Source organism: Mastacembelus armatus, chromosome 16 (genome assembly GCF_900324485.2).
Source record: "Mastacembelus armatus chromosome 16, fMasArm1.2, whole genome shotgun sequence".
Lineage (NCBI taxonomy): Eukaryota > Metazoa > Chordata > Actinopteri > Synbranchiformes > Mastacembelidae > Mastacembelus > Mastacembelus armatus.
In genome coordinates, this window is record NC_046648.1 from 1,843,145 (window position 1) to 1,865,153 (window position 22,009).

General features: G+C 41.3%; 1 protein-coding gene across 1 annotated transcript in view; it reads left to right on the forward strand.

Moving 5' to 3' along the window:
• Positions 1-8,898, forward strand: part of ptprub (protein tyrosine phosphatase receptor type Ub) — a 139,120-nt gene extending 130,222 nt beyond the window's left edge. The window contains exons 25-29 of the mRNA XM_026294009.1: positions 140-454; positions 3,785-3,910; positions 5,740-5,897; positions 7,307-7,442; positions 7,550-8,898. Coding sequence (XP_026149794.1) covers positions 140-454; positions 3,785-3,910; positions 5,740-5,897; positions 7,307-7,442; positions 7,550-7,612 — 798 coding nt within the window. The 3' untranslated portion in view covers positions 7,613-8,898. The remainder of the gene's footprint in view (positions 1-139; positions 455-3,784; positions 3,911-5,739; positions 5,898-7,306; positions 7,443-7,549) is intronic.
• The last annotated feature ends 13,111 nt before the right edge of the window (positions 8,899-22,009 follow it).

Genomic DNA, 22,009 nt, shown 5'->3' on the forward strand with positions numbered 1-22,009 from the left:
TGGTGTTCTCTGTGACCCAGACCTGATTTACTCTGCTGTGTCTCACCACTCCTCATGCCCTCCATCTTTTAAATGCTCTCGACTTTCATGTCGTCCTCCCCTCACTCTCATCTCACCATTTTAACATTTCCATTTGCAGACGCTCAACTCTGTGACTCCCCACCTGGATGTGGAAGAGTGCAGCATTGCTCTGTTGCCCAGAAACCGAGAGAAGAACCGCAGCATGGATGTTCTGCCGCCTGATCGTGCCCTGGCCTTCTTGGTTACAACAGAAGGGGAGAGCAACAATTACATCAATGCTGCTCTCGCTGACAGCTTCCACAGGCAGGCTGCTTTTATCGTGACCCCTCACCCGCTTCCAGGCACGACGGCAGATTTTTGGAGACTGGTCTTTGACTATGGCTGCACAGCTGTGGTCATGCTCAACCAGCTCAATCAGTCAAACTCTGCCTGGGTAAGCTCAAAATGTTTTATTGCTATTGATTGTTGACTTCACAAAGTGTTTGAATTCATTCACATAGGAGCTGCTGTTTGTAGTACAAGCTCTTTACTTTCACTTTTGAGGTTATCTGAACTTCACTCGAGACTTTCTTGACATCCCCTCCCGTCACTGTTTCACTCACTTACCTGGGATTAGTTCCTTCATGCTATTTTGTTGGGCTTTGATCCCTGACCATATTGATCCAAAGACCTGACAAGATAACACCCGCCCCAGTCCCCCCCCCCCCCCCCCCCCCCTCCAAGTTACATTTGTGGAGAACAGGCTTGCATTACCCTCAAGCGAGTTTTTTTTTTTTTTGGCATCCTACTTTTTCTCATGAGCATATGTCTCTGTACTGCAGTATTTCCATTTCATTCTTGAACACTTATAAATAATGAGGGATAACATAACACAAGATTTAGGTCTGAGATTCTGTTAAAAATACAATAGAAAAATGTCACCTCTTATTTTTACATGGAGAATTAAAATTGTTTTCTATCTGGAGCCCCTGAGCTTTTCTTTTTGATTGGAACTCCAACAGAAAAGCTTGAGCTGGCAAACAAGGACTTAAGGGCTCTATTATTTAATCAGGTGTCACAGCTTTACACGAAGTGATAGATCTCTCCTAAACAGTGTAAACACTGAAACATAATTATATATCAGTTCTTTTGCCAAGAGCATCTCAGTGTTGAATACATTTAGCTATTCTACATTTTCCTTATTCTGACAGAAGAATGGATCATTGCATATTGCACATAACAATCTACAATAAGTGTAGAAGATACAAAATCATGCAAAGTAAAAAACTGTTCCAGTGTTAAAAAGGAATCGTTTCATTCTCAAGCTATTTCACCGGTGGGAGAGATATGACTTAGATGTTTTAGATTCTTATAACACAACAGATAAGAATCAGTTATGTCTGATGGATCCCAGATTTATTGTGAAGCCCACTGTGCAGGACAAGAAGCCCAAACAGAACCCACTAGAGTTCATGAAGAACTATTTTCAGGGGCAAGAAGACCCAGGAGTCCTGCGGCAGATGGTCTGACCGCCACAGAGCCCTGATCTGGGCAGTGTGGAGTCAGTCTGGGTTCACATGAAGGGACAGAAACACTGGGACAGCCTGAATCTACAAGGTGCTGCAAAGTACCAGGAGAACCTGTGTGCAGGTCAAACCAGAGAGAACTTCTGCTGGTTTAAAAAGGGGGAGCTGCAGATACTGATTAGATTTAGATTTGGTTCCCTTTGCTGCTCTTTGGCTGAAGTTAACTGATGAATGAAAACTTATTTGCTGGTATGTAATTTATATTAAATGCAGCCCCTGTGTATATTTATTGCCTAAAACCGTTACACAGTACAGTAAGTCCTTTTGTCAGAAGGGACAACAAACAAAACTGCAGCACAAAAAGCACAACCCGACTACAGACGTGCAGCCATTAATTAAGATCTCTGTTTTGTTAGAGTTAAGATGAACAAGGCTGGCAGACATCCAGACCTTAATGGCAGATAAAACAGTTGTGCAGCAGTGATATTGTTGCTGAATAATTCAGTAACATTCAGACAGGTGCAGCTGGGTATCATCACTGTAGTAATGGAAAGACATAGCAAAGGTCATTTGTCTAATACAGCATTCTGTGGAAAACATGTACAGAAAGAATCAGACTGGATCCCAAATGGGTCCTTGTGGGACGCCACAAAAGGCCACTGCCTGCAGGAAGGAAAATTAATTGACAGACACAAGAAAATTGAGAAAAGAATTAGAATTAGAGAACTTTTGCACTGATCTTTGCAATTAACAGCATGTTAATTCTAAACAGAAGCAGAAACCAATCCAGGGATGGTTAAGAGTTCACCACTTACTAACTTATTTTATGCTAAAAACAATAAATGTCAATCTGGCACTTGTTGCGGTAATACCTTACCAGGAGGCATTTCTTTTAAAATAAGTAAACCACTAACATGAACTTTAAGGGCTTTAATAGGCTTTTAAACTGTCAGTATCTATGAATTATTTTAATCTTAATTATTGGGTATAAGGTGCTCATTAAATGTAGAAAGTGCTTTTTTCCATGCTGTTTTGTAACGTCACATGTAGTCTGGTGTATAAAAAAGAAACAAATTGTACATACCATTTCCAATTCAGCTTTTAATCCACCATCCATCCATAAATGTTACTTGCAATGCAATGCAGTCCGTTTCAGTCTTCCTTGAAAACTGAATTATTGCCACTTATAAGTTCTTCAGTACAAGATCTTGCTATGAACCCCTCTGAGTTCATTTGTGGTGCTGGAGTGTTCTGTCTTCTTCGCCATCTCTCAAAGCCCCGTCGCTTCTCGTTTGGACTATCGCAACTCCCTCCTCCATGGTCTCACTCACAAATCCCTTCATAAGCTTCATCTGGTCCAAAATTCAGCTGCCGGCATCATCACCAGAAACTGCCTCCACTCTCCACATCACCCCCGTCCTGCAGCAGCTCCCGTGGCTCCCGCTTAAGTTCTGTATTGAATTCAAAATCCTCCTGTGAACATTCAAGGACATTCATAACCTTGGCCCTCCGTATCTATCCGACCTCCTCCATGTTTCCACTCCCTCTTCTACCCTCAGATCATCCTCATTCATCCACTTCACTGTCTGCTCCGTTCATCTCACCGCCATGGGGAGCAGAGCTTTCAGCCACTGTGCTCCCTGGCGCTGGAACACCTGAGCTCAGAAATATCAACTCATTCTCAAACTTTAAATCCGCACTCAAAACCCATCTGTTCAGGATCACCTTCTCCCTTTGATTACAATTGCATTGTCTACTTTTAACCTGTTTTCTTATATCTTGTGTAATTTTTATGGTTTTATTGATTGTTTTGCACTTTTTGTACAGTGTCTTTGTGCTACAAAGGCGCCTGTAAATAATATGTATTATTATTATTATTGTTATTGCATCTCTCCTTCCCTACGCTGCTCCCTGTATTAACATTTATATACTGCATCTTGTTTAATATGCAGCATGTGAGTACACAGTAAAACCCCCCACCCCCCAACACACACACACACACACACACACACACACACACACACACACACACACACACACACACCTACAAACATCCTGAGAAGTTCTGTTCTCTCTGAAAATCCAATTGAAATTTAAGACCAAAGGCAGTTGCAGGTTTGTGGCTACAATTGGTAGTTAATGCATTAGTTCACACACTGCACGTAGGGGGAGAAAAATACTGCATGTGTGATATTTCATCACTAATAAAACAGCCTTCTCCCTCTCCCATTTCCCTGTGACCTCCTGACCACCTGTAGCCGTGTGTTCAGTACTGGCCGGAGCCTGGTTTACAGCAGTACGGACCCATGGAAGTGGAATTTCTGTCCATGTCAGCAGACGAGGACGTCGTTACTCGTCTGTTTCGGGTCAAGAATGTCACAAGGGTGAGTCATTATGGTTCCTGAAACACCTTAGCATGTTGTTCCACTATACAGTACATATCATGAGTGATAACTTGAACCCTCCTCGAAATGTATTAGTTGTGATCCTAATTCAGATGTGACATTTTACCTGCAGAACATTTAGGGCTGCTGTCTGTAATTGACATCCAAAACCCAGTTGACATCATTTCTCAAACTCAATGTGCTACAGGCTTGACTGTAAAAATACTCTGTGTCTAAGACCTTCAGATAATGATTTCAACTGTGCTGCAGCATTATCATCCGTCTGTACTACTTTCTAATGCATACACAACCGCACGTCTCTGCCTCATGGGACAGACAGGGTTGTCAAATAAATACATTCTAAAATAAATACACTCTAAAATATAACCTGGTGATTTGTACTGAGCACAATGGCAGATCAGTAATAAAACATATTCATAGTCTGTATTATACATACTACTAAGAATATTGTTTTGATATTCAGCAGTCCAGAAAATTGAACCAAAGCTCCTAATATTTCCATAAGACGTTTCCATAAAAATGATACATAGTATAAGAACTTTTTCTATGAAAAACATGCAAGAGAAGCCCATTGACATGCATGCAATAAAGGTCAGCCTCTCCCTTTTTCAATTTCTTCTTGTCATTACCAAGTCAGGCGTCTTTCCCCCGATCAGGTGCCTGTTGGCATACTAAAAAGGAGACTTTCATCATTATGATGCATGCCATATTTTCATTTGCAGGATACTCTTTTCAGTCGGCAAAGCAGAGTTCCTTTAAAGTTTATTTTTTTATAAACTATGTCACACGTTTAAAACAGGAGAGAATTGGGCAGACTGCATGAAATAAGCTAAAAAAAAGGCTCTGAGAGTTCATGGTAGGGGTGAGAGGAGCACATGACATGTCAATGTAGTCTTAACTGAAAAAAACAATTAGCTTCACCTTTGTGCATATTTATCAGCCATTTTGACTTCATGCTGTGTTGACTGTCTGTGTATGCAGGTTATGATTTTGTGCTGGAGAATTTGAATAAGCCCATGCATGCATTCTGCACAGGATCATGGTCAAGCAATTATTGAAGAAATCTGTATGCGAAGACATTATAAGCAGTGCCCCAGACAATGCCCAGAACTTCCTTCTTTGATTGGCATCTTCACCTCATCTGTTGACTGCCCTTGTCATTCCTCTCTCTACCAAGGGCATCTTTTTTTTAATACTAATTACACACCAATGTGAAGGAGGGGGAAACTTAACACAGCATGGGAGGAATTAAATTACATAGAAAATAACACGCACCTCTCCATCTCTGTGCCCCTCATTCTATGTGCGACAGTAATATACAAGTGTAGGGAGTAGAAGTCAAAAGAAGTGCATTGTAAGCGTATGTATGTGTGGGCAGGTGAACAGCACAGAAAAAGTACATTGTGTAAGTCCCACATCTGCCGAAGTAATTCCTCCATGTGTCGTTGGTGTCTCTGCCAGCCCAATTTGCATGACTTACTGTTCTCCACTGGTCCTTAAGTATTAGGTGAGATTCTACAGAACAAGGTTATGAACACACAGGGACCTCTCTCACACAAAGCTTGGGCTCCACTTACACCTGCAGACTCATATATCTCCAAGTCAGTCTGCTGAGTGAGCACAGCTGAAAGTGCCAGCACGCAGCCTGGGGAGCAGTCAAACATGTGTGTTAACTGGCACATGCAGAAATACGGAAACAACAAGATAATGAATGCAACACAGACACACGACAGCATGCGCATGTACGTACATGCAAGCAGCACGCGGCACAAAAGACTCAAGTTTGGTGTTTTCTCTTGTATCTGAAGCTCCAAGAGGGCCAGCTCGTGGTGTGTCAGTTCCAGTTCCTGCGCTGGTCAGCATATCGGGATGTTCCAGACTCTAAGAAGGCTTTCCTCAACCTGCTGGCTCAAGTGCACAAGTGGCAAAGAGAGTGTGGAGAAGGACGCACTGTTGTTCATTGCCTGTGAGTAATCTCTTAGCAACTTGCATTACTTACTGGAAATTAAGATACAAAGCAGAAATGCATTCAATCACTCTGTGAAAAGGTCTCAGTCTGACATTTAGAAGTGCATTTAAAACCAAAAGCTTATTTTCAGAGAGAGGCATCACAAAAATGTCTGATAAATGACATATTATTAAATCATGACCATCTACTGTATGCTACCAAGCAAGACAGGAACAGTGTTGCGTGGTGCGATGAGATTCAGCGCTAAGTATTTGTCCATTCTAAGTATTTTGTAATGTAGAAAATCCAACTGTGGTAAAACGTGCGATGCTGTGGTGGAGTGCAGTGTGTCGTTGTGTGCCCCTCTGTTGTCCTAAGCCCCCGGAGCGCACGCCCGCTGATGAATATGAATAGGCTGTCCAGCTCATTGCCAACCCGTCACACGTTCATCCTTGCCACCGCCATCCAAAAGCACATCACTCAGTGCTGTCACACAGCGTTACTCACAACAAGCAGGAAAGAGATTATGGAGATCAAATCAATTATGGCTTAATACAGAATGCGATGGGTCTCACTACAGTAAATCCAGAGCTGCCAAACCACTGACGACGATTGATTACCTTAATATTACTTGTATATGCTGTGGAGGCTCGCATGCCCACCTTTGTTGCATTTCTCTCAGGAGAGAGGAAGTGCATTTCCATCCTGTGGTGTATTGATATTGCCTTTCATTTATGATGACCAGGACAATATTTTCCAAGGAACTGCCACTCTCTGTTGTTATTTCCCAATTTTCTCTTCCTTGCAGCTTTGTTTGTGTAGATATCACGTGCGCACATCAAATACCCATTTTTCATGAAACAGTGTGAGCACCAGACAGAATTGCCAGATTACTCATGTTTTGTGTGATTGTTTTCCAGGACTTGGCGCTGGAAAAGTATCTATACATCTGTATCCATTGTCATTGTATACAGTATATTTGCAGGTTTTATCTTGTCTTTTATATTGTTGTTTAAACATAAACTGGATCTAATGGATTTCTTAATTATATACCATATTTTGAACACAGACTATTTCACAGTACATACATTATCGTACACACATACAAGCCACTCTGTAAAACTGTGTGAGCATCTTAGCATGGTCGTGCTAAGATATAATACTTATTATTGTTCACAATCTTAGTTTAGCATGCTAACACATAATTAGCACTAAGCACCAGATACATATGATGGGACGAAGCGTTTTTAGGGTTTTTTTAAATCTTTGAACCAAATGAATGGACCGGCTTTACCCTCCCAAGAGCCACATCAATACCGTGTCTAAAAATACAGCATTAAAGAGTCAAAGACCTGTATTTCAATCCAAAAGATAAGTCATGTATCTGGGACGCTTGTTTAAATAAAACAAAAACCTCTCCTCTGCAGTAATGGTGGTGGTCGCAGTGGGACCTTCTGTGCTTGCAACATTCTCCTTGAGATGATCCAATACCAGAACATGGTGGACATCTTCTACGCTGTCAAAACACTACGCAACTGCAAACCCAACATGGTGGAGTCTCTGGTAGGAGAGACTGTCAATAAATCAATCATATGTGTCTTGAAATATTGTTGTGTAGTTCTCCTCATGTGTTTCACATCTTCATTTAGACATATGTTCTTCTTTCCCAGGACCAGTATCGATTCTGCTATGATCTTGTCCTGGAGTACTTGGACTGCTTTGAAGGGAGATAGCAACAAAATGTTTACCAAAACAGCAGTGCCCCATGTGCTGGAGATTTCATTTGAGGCCACCCAGTGACTCCCACTACTTTAATGTTTGTAACTCTGGACATGGCATTGAAAGAAGAGCAAAGGAAGAAGAGGAAGAACCTGGTCAACTTTTAACCTTTAATGTACAGCTGTGATTTTCTTCCTTGTTGGTGATGTTTATCTCTTTTGATAATTTTTTGTGCTTTTTCTTGGACTAAAGCTCTTTTTGTGCCAAGAGTTGTGGTAGCAGCAAATAGACCTGTGTGAAGACAGCCCGGCTGTCTTTCATTGTTTCATTCAAACAGGGAGGGTGCTGGACCAAGTTCCAGACTTTAACAGCAGCGTTATCTAAATTTGGAGCATTTCCTTCTCTCTACACAAAGAGCTACGTACAGCAGCAATCCACTGTGGCTGTGGCATGACTTATCTACCAACCATGAACTGCCTTATTATCTCATGTAGGGCAGATTTATTCAAGTCACTGAATAAATCTAAAAGATCGTTTTACAGGTATACAAACCGCAACGAGAGATTTTAACATGAGACCTACAGCATTAGGATAGACCAGCCCAGTCCTCAGCAGTATTGATGCAGAAACTGTACAGTAGTGCAAAGTGTTGTATTTTACCACAGTGTTAGTGCTGGATTACCATGTGTGCTATAGGTGGACATTTCCAGGGACCACAGCACTGGGCCTGGTGCCACCACAGGAGAGTACTGTCTCATTACTGTCACAGTGCCAATCCCACTGACTGACTTGAATCCCCTCTTTACTTTGAAGTACTACTTCATCTTGATATATGCCTACAAACATACAGTATGTACTGCATCATCTGATGTTCTTGCTCCAAAGTGATTGTTTGTATTTTATATCCACCAGGAAAGAAAGGAGGCGGGGACTCTGTTAATTAAGGCATGTTCATATTGTTGTGGAAGAACAGCTTTTGCACGCACCTCCTAATTATCTTGTATGCAGGGCGCTGCACGGGCATCTGCCAAGACCATTGGCGGGTCTCCAAAAGTTCAACTTGTTAAACTTGGATCTCAGCTCCTCTAACCTTAGTGGGTGCAGCGACGGTCACTGTTGACCGTCGCTTCGGTTATCAAATTTCTCACACTGCACAGTAACACACTGGTTTCACATTGAGACCAGACGAAGACAGACAAAATATCAGCATGCATATGCAGTCGCCAAGATCGTGAAAAAAAAATTGTTCGGGTCTCTGAAAACTTTACAGTTTGTTTCAGTAAATACTGCACCAGTCAAAGCAGAATGTGCAGTGCTCAACACGTGTTTAGCCACTGTAATGTGAATCAGCCTTTAGAAATGTACTGACATACCATAGTGGTGGTGTGAAAAATAATATTCCATTAATGCTGTGGTGAAGTGTCTAAACCAGTGCTCTATTATAGGTTTCAGCCTTTAACCCCTTTGTTGTCGGAGACATCTGGTTGTAAACTGTCAACGTGAGCTAAGCCACTCTGAATTTTATCATATCCCTTCAAGCAGGGGACTCATACTGACATTTTGAAATGAACATTAGAGGTGTAAAATATATAAGGGGGCATTAACATCGTCTAGAGGGAAAATATTACTTTGCTTCACCACTAATTATGAAAGATATTGGTGTTTTCCCACTGGTGGTCATTTTTTTTATCTTAAACTAAAAGTTGCATTTTAAACAGAAGGAATGGTGAGAAATTGTTGGCCACAGACTTTGCTGCTTAGCTATCACAGGCTTGATTGACAAATAAAATCCACTATGTTTCACCCACCGGCCAATGCCTGGAGCCCAAGGGAACTGCTAATACACAAATCAATGGCAGCATCTCTGGCAGATTGGCACGTGTGATACACATAATGATCTGGGACAGCTTTGAAACACCCTCTGAAAAGACTCCAACACAGAGGAAACAGTTTTTCTTTGTATTTTTCAGAAACAAGATAATTTTCATTCTACAGTCCACTTATTACTCCTAAAATCAGTAATGTGCACACCATATCTCCTGAAATGAGTGCAGGTTTTCAACGGACACCACAGGATCTGCCCCAGTAAATAAGCAGCAATATCTTGAAGCCCACAGAATTTGAGAAATGAACTTGCCTGCTAGTTTGCAGCTCACAGTCTGGTCAGGTGGGAAGGCCAGAATATGTGAGGACTCTACAGTTTAGCAGCATCACCAGGCTCCAGTCATAGTTTCACAGAGAGGGCAGCTTGTTTTTGATGAGGATGAAGAATGAGGAAGCTGTAGTGTAGTCAGTGATCTGACATGGGATCACCTGAAGAAGTGCCTGGACACTTTTTCTCAAGGATGGAAGGAATGTGTACATACAGATGTATATTATGTTATGTGAATACTATGTGAATAATATACTATATGTTTGCCCAGAGTAAAGTACAGTAAGTAACCACTCCATAACCACAAAGCTGAATGTGCTGTAAATCCTCATTTTGTGAGTTTATTGCCAGAACTTTTAACGCCTGAGTACGAACCGAGCGTTCGACCCAGTGTGCTGAGTAAAACAGGTCTGTCAAAGCTTCTATGATTCCATTGTCTGCTTTGCATTTCATCCAGGTCATTTCAAAAATATCCCAGTCCACATCTTTAATTTCAACCGCTGACTTCCAGCAGCCGCATCGAGCGAGTGCGTTGCACTTTTTATCGTTCCGAAGCATTTTATTACGCTCAGAGTGGCAGCAACTGCTCTGAGAGTGCCGTTAGTTCCACCTGTGTGTTTGTGTGTGAACCAATGCTACATGACTACTGTGTTGTATTTGTGGCAGCAAGGTGTGTATTTAATGAAAGAGAGACGGAGAAGACTGATGTATTTCAGATTTGGGACGGGGACTGTTTTGAAGAATAACAGTGATCAACAATAAAAGTAAAAGGGGTTGAAACGAAATGTGTTGCTGTCAACTTATCGTTGGACATTCTATCGAAGATGCATATGCAGCTAAAAGATTGATGCTTTTTATAAGTTCTGAAGCAGAGAACCGACCGCTAGACATGGCCTTCCTGTCTATAAGCCTCTGACCCTCTTGTGGTTTATCATACGGATGTGGTCTTTTAACAGTTCCCTTTGCCTTGAACCACATCGACCATTTGATCTCCCCCCTCTTTTTAATCTCTCACCTAATTTCTTTCCTCTTTTCATCATATCCCTCACCCAACCATTTCTATTTTCCTCCTCCACTTTCATTACTTTCATTCCTCCCTCTCATCCTTCTCCATCTCATAGCTATGCTGCTCTCCCCAGGGTAAGGTGACTCCAGACCACAGACTTCCTCCCTCACCCACGGCTATGCTGAATAATGCAGCAGTCCTGCAAACTGATCCAGTGTTTAGCAGAGGGACAAGCCAGATTAATTAGAGGACAAGACCCCCCTACTGTTGGACTGAGGACAGTGTAGGCAATATGGATCCCCCTTTAGACTGTTTGTTTGGAGATTGATTAACCTTCAAAAACAGATATAAATAAAAGATTGTGTTGGTAAATGCAAATGTTCTTTAGATGAGAGTCTTCATTTGTCATGTCAGTTGGAACTGGGGCAGAAATGCATTATAGATTTAATGTGACATGGATACGGAGCTTTTTCATGGAGGCAGGTCATTTATACTAGCCCATTTAATATCTGCAAGATTTTTTCAATTTCCTTTTCACCTGCAGAAATCTATTATAACATGAAACCCTTAGTGGCAGGTTTCATCATCCTTTACGCCTCATATTTGACCAGTGGTTTAAATTAGCAGATAACTGGAATCTTATCATTTAATTCTGATGGTGTAATGGCTGCTATGTGCATGGTAACTTATCACTAGGCCAAGATCCAACTGGGTTTTGTCGTTTCTCTCTCTGGACTTCCTGTCTTATATTCAACACTGACAGGCTCAGTAGATGTCTGCCTCTCTCCGGTCTCCCTGGTGAGTTTCACACTAGATAACGCTCCTATGTGGTGGTTGTATAAAATGGCAGTGAGGTCCGACAGGTAGCAGATTCAGCTGGTACAGTGAAGGATGCCAAGACGAAGCTGATCACTGCTCTGCAGCACCAGTTTTTCTCTGACTGCAATAAAATGTGCTCCAATCTAATTGTTTTCTTTACATTTACATTATTTATTTCAACATTTAGTTATTGATTTTAAGTCAGTAGGCAATTTTATCCTGAAACTTCAACCATTTATTTGTTGCCTTTGGACATTTCAACCTGTTATTACTTTTAGCTATTTTTTCTATGTATTTTTTATTATTTTTGGATAACTACAATAACTGTTTTATCCATTACCTTTATTCCAACCATTTATCACTTTTAACTATCTGATCCTGGAAGATACCAATTCACTTTGCCCAACCCTGCCCTTCCACCCTCATCTGAGATGGTATCTTCCAGCTTCTGATTGGCTGAACACACCTGATCCAGGTAAAGATGGTTTAAAAGCCAACAGGGTAGTGGGCCTCCGGGTCTATGGAGGGGTACCCACTGTCATTTATTGATATATAGAAGCGACACTGTTGGAAAAAGAAATGAACTACATGCTATTTTTTCACTATATACTATAATTAGCTACATGCGTTTATTTCGCTTATTTTGCGACCGAGACCAGCCCGTGAAATTGTTCTGGGACGACGATGCGCTGCAGGTTCTGTACCGACAAGGACAGACGCTCTTTGTTCCCACGTTTTTATGTGAAGTCCCGAACCAGTGACATTTCAGTGGAAAAGGAGAAGCTGCCATGCAGGAGGTGCCACAGCACCAGGAGCGACCTGTCCTCCTCACGGTAGGAAACGTTTGCTCACCTGTTGGTTCTTACAAACAAAACATTTAGATGTTTAGGAGCAGTTAGTTGTTTTTGGAAATATTATAGCGTGAGACACGCACACATGTTGAGGCCGACGCACGCACGCGCACGCACACACACACATGTTGAGGCCGACACACGCACGCGCACACACGCACGCGCACACACATGTTGAGGCCGACACACGCACGCACACGCACACACACACACACGTTGAGGCCGACACACACATGTTGGTTGTTCATATTTGATAGTGTTCACAAAGTAACTTCATGGCAAATGAGAAACATTTAATTTAATGTTCCTCATATGATGTTTCAGTAGCTAAGGTGAATTTACAGGCTAATACTTGTGTTGTTCTATAAACATAAGTCTTTAAAGTTTGTATTGTCTGAATTCAGGCCTCCTTAAGTTTCCATCTGTTTGCCCATTACCTTGGGAAAACCATTTCCACCTTTTATCCTTTGCTGTTGGTTATTTTAGACATTTATCTGTCACTTTCTGCTGAATGTTTTTAACCATCTGCTTATTTGTTGTATACAAATATCAGTTTTCCAGTTAATCATTATTTGATGATTCCAGTATTGAGTCTAAAAATCCCAATGACTGACTGATCTTGCATTTATTTGCCTGTGTGAGCGTTTTTGTTAGCCCTTAGCTAACGGGTGTCATATCGATGTGGTGGTTACCTGTAAGTGGCTTAGTGAGGGCTGCATGATGTGTAAAATGTTTAGTTTGCAGAAGTTTCAATGTGAACAAAAAGCTTGTTTTAAGTTAAAACCCCATGCTCCTCCAGCGTCACTGGTCTGCTGGTTTTCAGCCACCCCTGTCCAACCTGCTGCTGATTACCTGGCTCAGGTGTGTTCAGTCAGTCAGAAGCAGCGGCCCTTGAGGAGCAGGGTTGCCCACTCTTGACGTAAACGACAGCTGGCTATATTAGCTGTCTTGAGCCACTTCAGTCTGGTAAATTGTGACATGTGGACCTGCTGCGGGTTACGGCACCCAGGGTGGTTAACTGACTCTGGCTTTGCTTGTGGTCAGTATAGAGGTTGAAGAGATATTATCTCTGGCTCGAAGATGTGAAGCCATAGAAGTCGACTGAACATTGAGTGGATTCTGTTTAATTCAGTCTCTTACTGCCTGTAACCAGCCCTAACCTAACAGCTGTCTGCAGGCTGATGTCAGTGCAAATAAATTAGTGAGCAGACTTTGTTTTTGGGGTTTTTTTGTGCTCAAACTGACTATTTAAGTGGACGTCTGCATTTGTTGGAATCATCTGCTGTTGCCCATCTCTGTGTACGTGTGTGGGATACCATTTTTTAAAAAATATGCATACCGAATGACAACACTGTAAGTGGTGCAGATCTTTTAATTAATTCTTGCTCATTTGGTTTGAATATCCTAAAAAATATAGATGAGACATTTGAGTCATGGAAAATGTGAATAGCTGTCAACAGTTGTATGAACAGAAACTGTGTGTACAGTACAGTTTTATGTTCAAGGGAACAACAGTGTTGGTCACTTTAACGGTCAGAGAATAAAAAAAGTTCTGCTGCACTGAATCTCTCACCTGTTGTGGAATAAATCAGAATCGAGTGGGGACAGCAATGGCATAATTTAAAGTTAGTATTATATCCTTGTGTATCTTCTTCCTTTTATTTCTTTTTCATATTTTCTATAAGCAAATTAAATCTTCAGTTTACCATCTATAAAATCTTTCCATGTACTTTCTGACAACACATACATCCTGGGATTAGAAGTATCCTATAGCTTGAACCCTGAGTGGGAATCACTGCTCAAAAACCTGTCACTAAAAACCTACAGGGACTTGATACAGACTCAAGCTCCAGAAGTTTTTAGCATTTGAGTGGTGTGCTTCAAAGCACAGTGGTGTATATTGCTAAATGCTTCTTCTTTCATGCCAAAGGCTTCGCTAATACATGCAGATAAAATCCAATATTCTCTGGGAGCATATTGTCACAAAAGCTTTTTGCAGATGACCTTGCTCAAACCTCAGTCAATAAGTAGAAAAAGATGATGCGTATCCTTTAACATGGAAATAGCGTTAGAGGCTTTTACAAAACAGGAGAAAGATCAAGATCCATGTACTAAATGATTTTTTAGAAGCAATACACACTTGTAAACAGACTGCTATTCTCTGAGGAGAACCCTTTCTCCTCTCTCTGCCTATTTTTTTCCAATAAAATGAACAAGGTGAAATGTGAACACACACAAACACACATTATCTTGTCTTACCATCCGGGTGGTACTCTACTTCCTCTGGATCGTGCTGCAGACAAGACAGGTGGCTCCAGCTTTGTGCTCAGCAGAGCAAAGACAGAGAGGAGCTGGCCAGATGGCTCTGTCCACCATGTTTTCTCACTGGTTCCATTGCCACCGTCAGTCTGACTGGAGCCCTTATCTCAGCGGTGTGTGCTCTCAGTTCAGTGGAAAGTCATGGTTCACATGAACGAGGAGAAGAGAGGGAGCTCCTGATGGGTCCAGCCCAAATCACTCAGGCAAAACAAGAAGCCAGAGACAGATAACCTGAATCAGAGGACACACGAGTGACTCAACCGGCTCTTTCCTCTTCACGCGACTCGCCTTTCTCTCTTACGAGCCCTGCAGTAGTTTGCTTCTGCCACGGAAACCAGCCATCTTTAACTCAACAGGCTCCGACCTGTACCATTCATTGCGTGGCCTTGAATTCAAAAGTTGAATTAAGGCAGTGAAGGGAAACAAAAGGTTGGAATGAAACGGTCACAATAAAATAAAACAAAGCTGAGAGGTGCTGTGAAATTCAGAGAAAGCAAAGAATAAAGTTTGGGGAAAGTTGTAATGCTGAAATTGAGGTTTCACACAGAACAATCTGTCTCTGCCATCACTCTCTTGATAACAGTACAATCTCAGGTGAGGCAGTGGCTGAAGTTATTTTCCTCCAAGGATAATCCTGTGTCGTCAGAACACATATAGAGATGTTGAGCCTTGAGGGTTCTGGGAGAAGCTTGTAGATGATATGTCAACATGAGCCATTTCTAGGTTGTGGCAATAAAGCATCCCCAAGCTGCCATGAGTTTGAGAGATGGGTTTATCAAAAGGTCAGCCCTTTGAGGGACTGTCTTAGCATCTGGGTTTAAGCTGTCGGTTTATTTAGAGCAGAAAAATGGGGCTACAAGCAACAACCAAAACTGATCATACTTCATCGTGTTCCTTGAAGAACTTCAGTGAGAACATACCTTTCCTGTTTAACTAGCAACATTAGCAGTCAAAGTGTATTATTTAGTTTTATTGCTTTAAAAAGTAATAGTCAAATTGATCTTGACTAGTGTTTATAAAAATGGTAAATAAATTAAATCACAAGCCTTTTTCGTCTTCGCTGTGAAGCCTCAGAGACTTTAGATGGTTACACATCCAAAACTGAGTCTGAGGTGATTTCTGTTTTTGTTTTTACAGCAACTAATTATGTTTTATTTTTCTAAAGCCTTTCACATTAGACATGCTGTTAACATCTAAGCCACTTCAAAACATCAGTGCAAAGGTTTTTCTCTGACGGGGTTCATTTTCCCATTTGTTTCCTCAGTTCTGGCTTTTTTCCCTTCATTTTATCCACTTTATTCTCTACATCTTTTTTCCTTCTTTCCTCCTCCAGCAGTTTTTAAAATAGATATAGTCACGAGAGGACAGTTGTGCAACCGATAGTATTATAGTAAACCTCAGGGAGAGCAAGAGTTGTCCTCTACTCCCTCATCTCTCTTCCACCCCAGACACCCTGGAGTGCAGGATGCTGTAACCCCAGTCCTCCTCCTGACATCCACGGTGCACTGCATCCTTTGGTTCATGCAGCCCCATAGCTGCGACCTATCTTCCTTCTGCCAACGGTGAGTAATAGTGCGTTAGTCAAAAAAAAAACAGTTTTCTGCATCCTCAATGGAAATGTGGCCCAAAAACACAACACTTTGTCTTTCACAGAGTGCTATCTTCAGAGTGCCATCTTCTGTATCTTCATTTCATTTAGCACTTAATGTCATTTAGCCTGTGAAATGAAGGGAGTCAGCAAACAGGGAAATTCATGTGAACACAGAACAGTCTATTTCTGTGCATTGTTGACTGATTAGCAAAGATGAAGTAGGTTGTGTATTGCTCTCTGCAGGTGTGTGTGTGTGTGTGTGTCAAAGCTGAGTTGCACTCATAGGTGCTAATAGGTGCTTTAGATGAATATTGTCCACTTCCACAAACACAGAAAGTGTAACTATGTTTATGTTTGGCAGATCTGGTTGAGTATAGGATTTTTTTTGTTAAAGCAGTATTTTGACATATAAGAAAGGAAGCATTCTGTCTTTCCACTCAGTGTGAAGACACATTGAGCTTAATGTTGAACAGCCAGTTAGCTTAGCTTGGCATAAAGCTGCCGTCTCTAACCCTGGCCCTCGAGCAATACTGCTGACAGTTTCCTGTCCTCATGCTAAAGCTAATCAGCATCTGAATGTGAGCAGAATTAAAATGTGAGTAGAATTTATCTTCTCTTGTGACTCATGGCAAGAAAGTGAATAAGAGCATTAAAGTTATTTTCTCATTTCATTCAACATAATTTCTACTTTATTCGTCTGCTAATCTAGTGAAATTTGTCAAACTGGGCTGTTGTTTCCCTCCTCTGACTGCTCGTACACCTGTGAGGCATTGTGGGTTCAAATTGGTCTCTGGGTTTAAGAGTCGTGCCTCTTGCCTTGATACAACAATGGTCAGTGTTATTTTTTTTTTTTGGCCTTTCATCACCTTCAAACGTAATTAGAGAGAGGACAGAACTGTCTCTTTATGTCTGTGGCTTTATCTTTAATACTGAGCCTGCACCACAGAGAGCCTGGAATTATGCTGCCATGTCATGTAGGCTGAGTCCTTGGTTTTACACGCATGCAGATATGAACTCCTTAATATTTCATGCCACAGATCGAGCTCCTTGTCTGTACTGGAATAGCTGCTAAAAAAAAAAAAAAGGTCTTCAGAGACTGCTGTCAGACAGGATAACAACAGAATAATTCATAGACCTGTTTTTCCTACTTCTGACTCTCACTTTTCTTCCCTTTGCCACCCTTTATCAATTTCACTCCTACTTTTGCAATTTCCCTTTCTGCCTTATTTTTTTTTGTCATCTTTCTTTCCCACATCTGTATCTGTTTCCCTTTTTGTAAGCTTTCTCATCTCCTCTTTATCACCTCACCTTCCTCGTTCTTTTCTAGCCTTCTTGTCCTTTTCTTTTTTCTCACAGTATCTCACCTGTTCTGTGTCAGCTAAGACGACTGGTGGAAGTGGGACTTTCTGACAGCTCCTGGAGTATCTATGGACTGGAAAACTCACCTGGCCTCTTGTCAGCTGTCTGTTCTGCTGTGTGACTGGGTTGACGGGGTCATGACATGCTTTGTGGAGACATTTTTTTGATGTTGTGGTGTCACTCACAGTGGCGAGGACAGCAGACCACTCTATATACTATTGTGGGCAGCTGCTCGGCACCTGTTACAGCATCGCCTTAGCCTTCAGTAGCAATGGAGAGATATATAATTTAGCAGTAGCGAAATGGTAAATCTGTCATATTGGAAGTGCAATATATATTTGGTTTGTGTTGTTACTGTCTGAAAAGCTGCTACTCCACTTTCCGGTATGAGTGGTTCAGGAGAAACGACATGAAGAGGAAAACAAAGTGCGCTCGTAAAAACATAAAAGGAAAGTCGCACAATCCACTGGGTGAGCAGTAAATGGTCTTTGGCTAAATTCCTCAGCATTGTTCATTGATGCACTGTGGCATTTCTTACAGCATGTTTGATGTTAATATGCTGGAATGAGTAGAAAAACAAGAGAACACAAGAGAAGAGTACTGCATATCGCACGGAGCTCGAACTGTCTCAACAGTGGCAACAACTGACTATAATTACCATAAATGGCCGAATGCGAGTTTGTATTATGAATGAAAGGAAGTTGTGTGTGATCCTTCTGATATTGGAGACGTTGTTGTCTGTTGTTGTAAGTATGGTATATGTGGCAGGAGGATATCCACTGTGCATGTGAACAGGCCAACGTGTCTGTGAATTTATTTACTACGAGTTTATCACTGTTGTTTTTTTATTTCTCTTTCACTTCTGCTCTTGTCAGCAGCCTGTAATGGCCTTCATGAACAGGGGTGTGTCAAATGCAGATTAAACACATTCAGAGAAATGAGGATCGATTCAGTTGACTCCTTTTAGACAGCGAAGGCACAGGACATCTCAGGTCTCTAATGTTCTGGCCAGGTCTCAGTTGACCCAACCTGCTTTGACTTCCCTGAAGATGTTGGCGACGATAACAACTGGATGAGAAAGATTGTAAGTTTTCAATGTAGGTAATGATGAGAGAGAAAGTCGAGTTGACGAGTTGTGTGAGGACAAGGCTCACAGTCAGACAACGCCTCATCTCCTCCCAGACATGCACCATTAGGGGGGAAACAACAGGGGCTCTTGTCTGATCTCCTTAGAACAAATGTTAACTCCAAGACTTTGGGCCATTAAGAAAGGCCATTTGTCACATTGAATGCAAATGAGATTAATCTGTATATTTTCAGCTAATGCACATATGTTCTAATGATGTGTTTCACTGCAGCATCACTCACTTTCCTCATTGCGACATCAAGTGCATTGATAGGAACTTAACTTCTAATGTATATGATGACGTTAACATCAGTGACTGGTTTAAAATATAGCAAGTTTACTGTGAACCTTGAGGTTAGAGTCTGCCTGATTTAATCACAACAGAAAGCCGCATGGGTCTTCTCTCGGGTTAAGGTGTAAATTGAATAGTACACCTTCATCCTTGTGTCAAACAGAGAGTGAAACACTCCCTTGTCTTCCTAATTTTCCATCCTGGAGCTCTGTAACACCTGCGTAATTAGTTGTGCAGCTTGACAGCTACACACACACACACAAACAAAACTCCCTGTGACTCTAATACACTGTTAAGCATATCAGTTTATGTGCTGCGTAAAAACATGCATAATAATATGTATTTTATATAGACACATGCACTATATACCTACATACCTAGTATAGCATGGGAAAATACACATAGTATGTTAAATTTAGGGTTTTCTGTTGACGCAACAGTTTGTGATTACCCAAGCTGAGCGTTCACTTCCTCACCACCTGTTTTTTATTTATTTATTTGTTTTCTTGTAAATAGTTTAGCGTTTTCTCACCTTCTTCTGAGCTTTCATGGTTCTGGCTCTTGGGCTTTGTGAAAGCTGCTGCTTAGAGATTGTTTGCAGCCACAGACACTTCGAGCTCAGTTCCAGGGGAAAGGAAAAGCAATTCCATGCTTGGGCCACAGTGAATCTGTCTCTGTCAGTTCCGCTTCTTGATGCCCTCAAATCACATCCCCCTACCCACCCACCCGTCCGCTCTCCCATCAGCCCTTGCTGTTCTGTGATCAGGGAGTGAGAGAGCATCAGCCTAGAAGTGAAATGAGGATGCTCTTTACATGCTCCCTCACCGTACTATCCTCCTTGATGTCATTCACTTCTGTTCTCTGGCACTTGCAATTTCGTGCTTTGCAATGAGACTCCATACTTCATGCAGGAATAGTCACAGCCTACAGTTATAATATACCTTCTCTTTCTATCAGGCTACACAAGGCTAGTTGACGTTCTGTGATAAATACAGTGGTGTCAACGCTGCTACCTTAAATTTGTTGTTTTATAGTGAATGGAAAATAGTTTGTGTGGTAGAAACAAACCTAAAGTGTGTATTTACTTGTCATATTTGCATATTTGTCAGTGTGCGATAGTTTTCTCAAACTAAAATGAATTTCATTTGTGATTTTTTGTTTATACTAACAGCTTAACACTTGAAATAATGGGTGATGTTTCATAACATTTTTAGTATTTAGTACATTTTATTAGTTCTTCATTCTGAGCTGCACTCGTTTCACATACAGCGTGTTGCAATTACTTGTCAGGTGATCATAGGAAACCTTTAGGTGTGACCTGTTGGAGGTAGGTCACTACCAGCAGGGTTATGTTTGAACTACTGATACTGCCTGTGATAACGTCCTGATACTCTCATTATAGCGTCTCAGGTTCCCAGAGCTGATTGCTGTGCAGTACATTTTTATTCCTGTATGGACTTGTCATCTAGAAGTTTTACTTCCCACTCATTTTTACCTTCCAACTTGTGCGTTTTATCATCACGCCTTTCCCTGGTGACTAAATTTGTTGCTTTGCCTTTGTAGAAAACAGTGACACATAATTTTGAAAGTGATGAAGGTACATAGAATGATTGATGGCAGCATATTGGATGGGAAAATAACGTTCTGGACCGTTAATTTTACCGAGTCAAGGAAGCAGCCTCAGACTGTCAACACAGGAAATGAGTAGGATTTATCTCTGGCCTAGTGTCTGGGTAGCTCTTCTGTGCTAGAGGCATTTATAGGGACCACAGCGATAGGTTTCAAAGGTTGTGTAGTACACGCCGTACGAGCTTTGAGACATAGTTTGAAAGATGACATCATTATTTTGTACCATTGCTGTTGGCAGTATTGTTAATGCAGCAAATATACACATGTAAAAACATTCCAGGCTCACGTTGAGGCCATTCGTTTCATTTTCACCATACGCAAGGACACTTGAAGCTGAACTCAAGTCGCTTCCAGTTGCCAGTCTGCCTGCATCCACCTCACGTGAGTCATGTTTTCCATTTATAAGCCATTATTTTTGTTTGTCAGAAACAAGCTATCATGCTGTGCAGCACAACAACAGAAGCATTTGCAAAAATGGAATAAACATGCAGATGTAGACGGGGCATTTTAGATATGCTGTGGCGCTTTAGTGCAGTCAGTGCTTCAAGGCAAGCACAACGTTAATGTGCAAATGGATTCGTAAAGTGGTAAATTAAATATATGGCTGTATGTAGCTGTAATGTTTCTATCATGGCTTGTTGCACATAGGTGTTGAAAACCAAAGCCACAGACATGTGTGGATGTCCTCATACTGAGAGAGAGATCAGGGTAACACAAAGTGTGGCCACAAGGCCTTTTGTATTGTATCTAGAAATATGTTGTTATGATTGCTCAGAATTTATTGATAATATTTTTAGATCACACCCTCTTCTGAAAAGCCAACGTCCAATAACGCTGCAAGCTTAGCAGCCGTAATGGGCCACAGTAACTATGTGAAAGGAACAGGCGCTGGTTTAATTTAGTGCAAATCAATAAATGCCAACTTCAAGAAACGTCAACGAAACAGCCGTTCGCAAAGATCTTTGTATAGTGATTGAAAGTACAAATAATGTAATATGACCTATATCTGCACGAAGCAGCCAAACAGCTTAATGTTATAGTATTAGTTTGATTTTCACTATTTATACTTATGAATAACCAGATCTAAACTGCAATACAAGAAACATTCTCTCTTTTTAATTCCAACGCTATATTGTTGACTTTTGACCTGAAATGTGAAGCTTTTGTCTTTTAGCACGTCTTCAATGCAATCAAGCGCATATGTTATAGACTTCTTGTTTTAAAACAAATCAGCTGGAAACTTTCAACTGAATTACTGGTCCAGTGT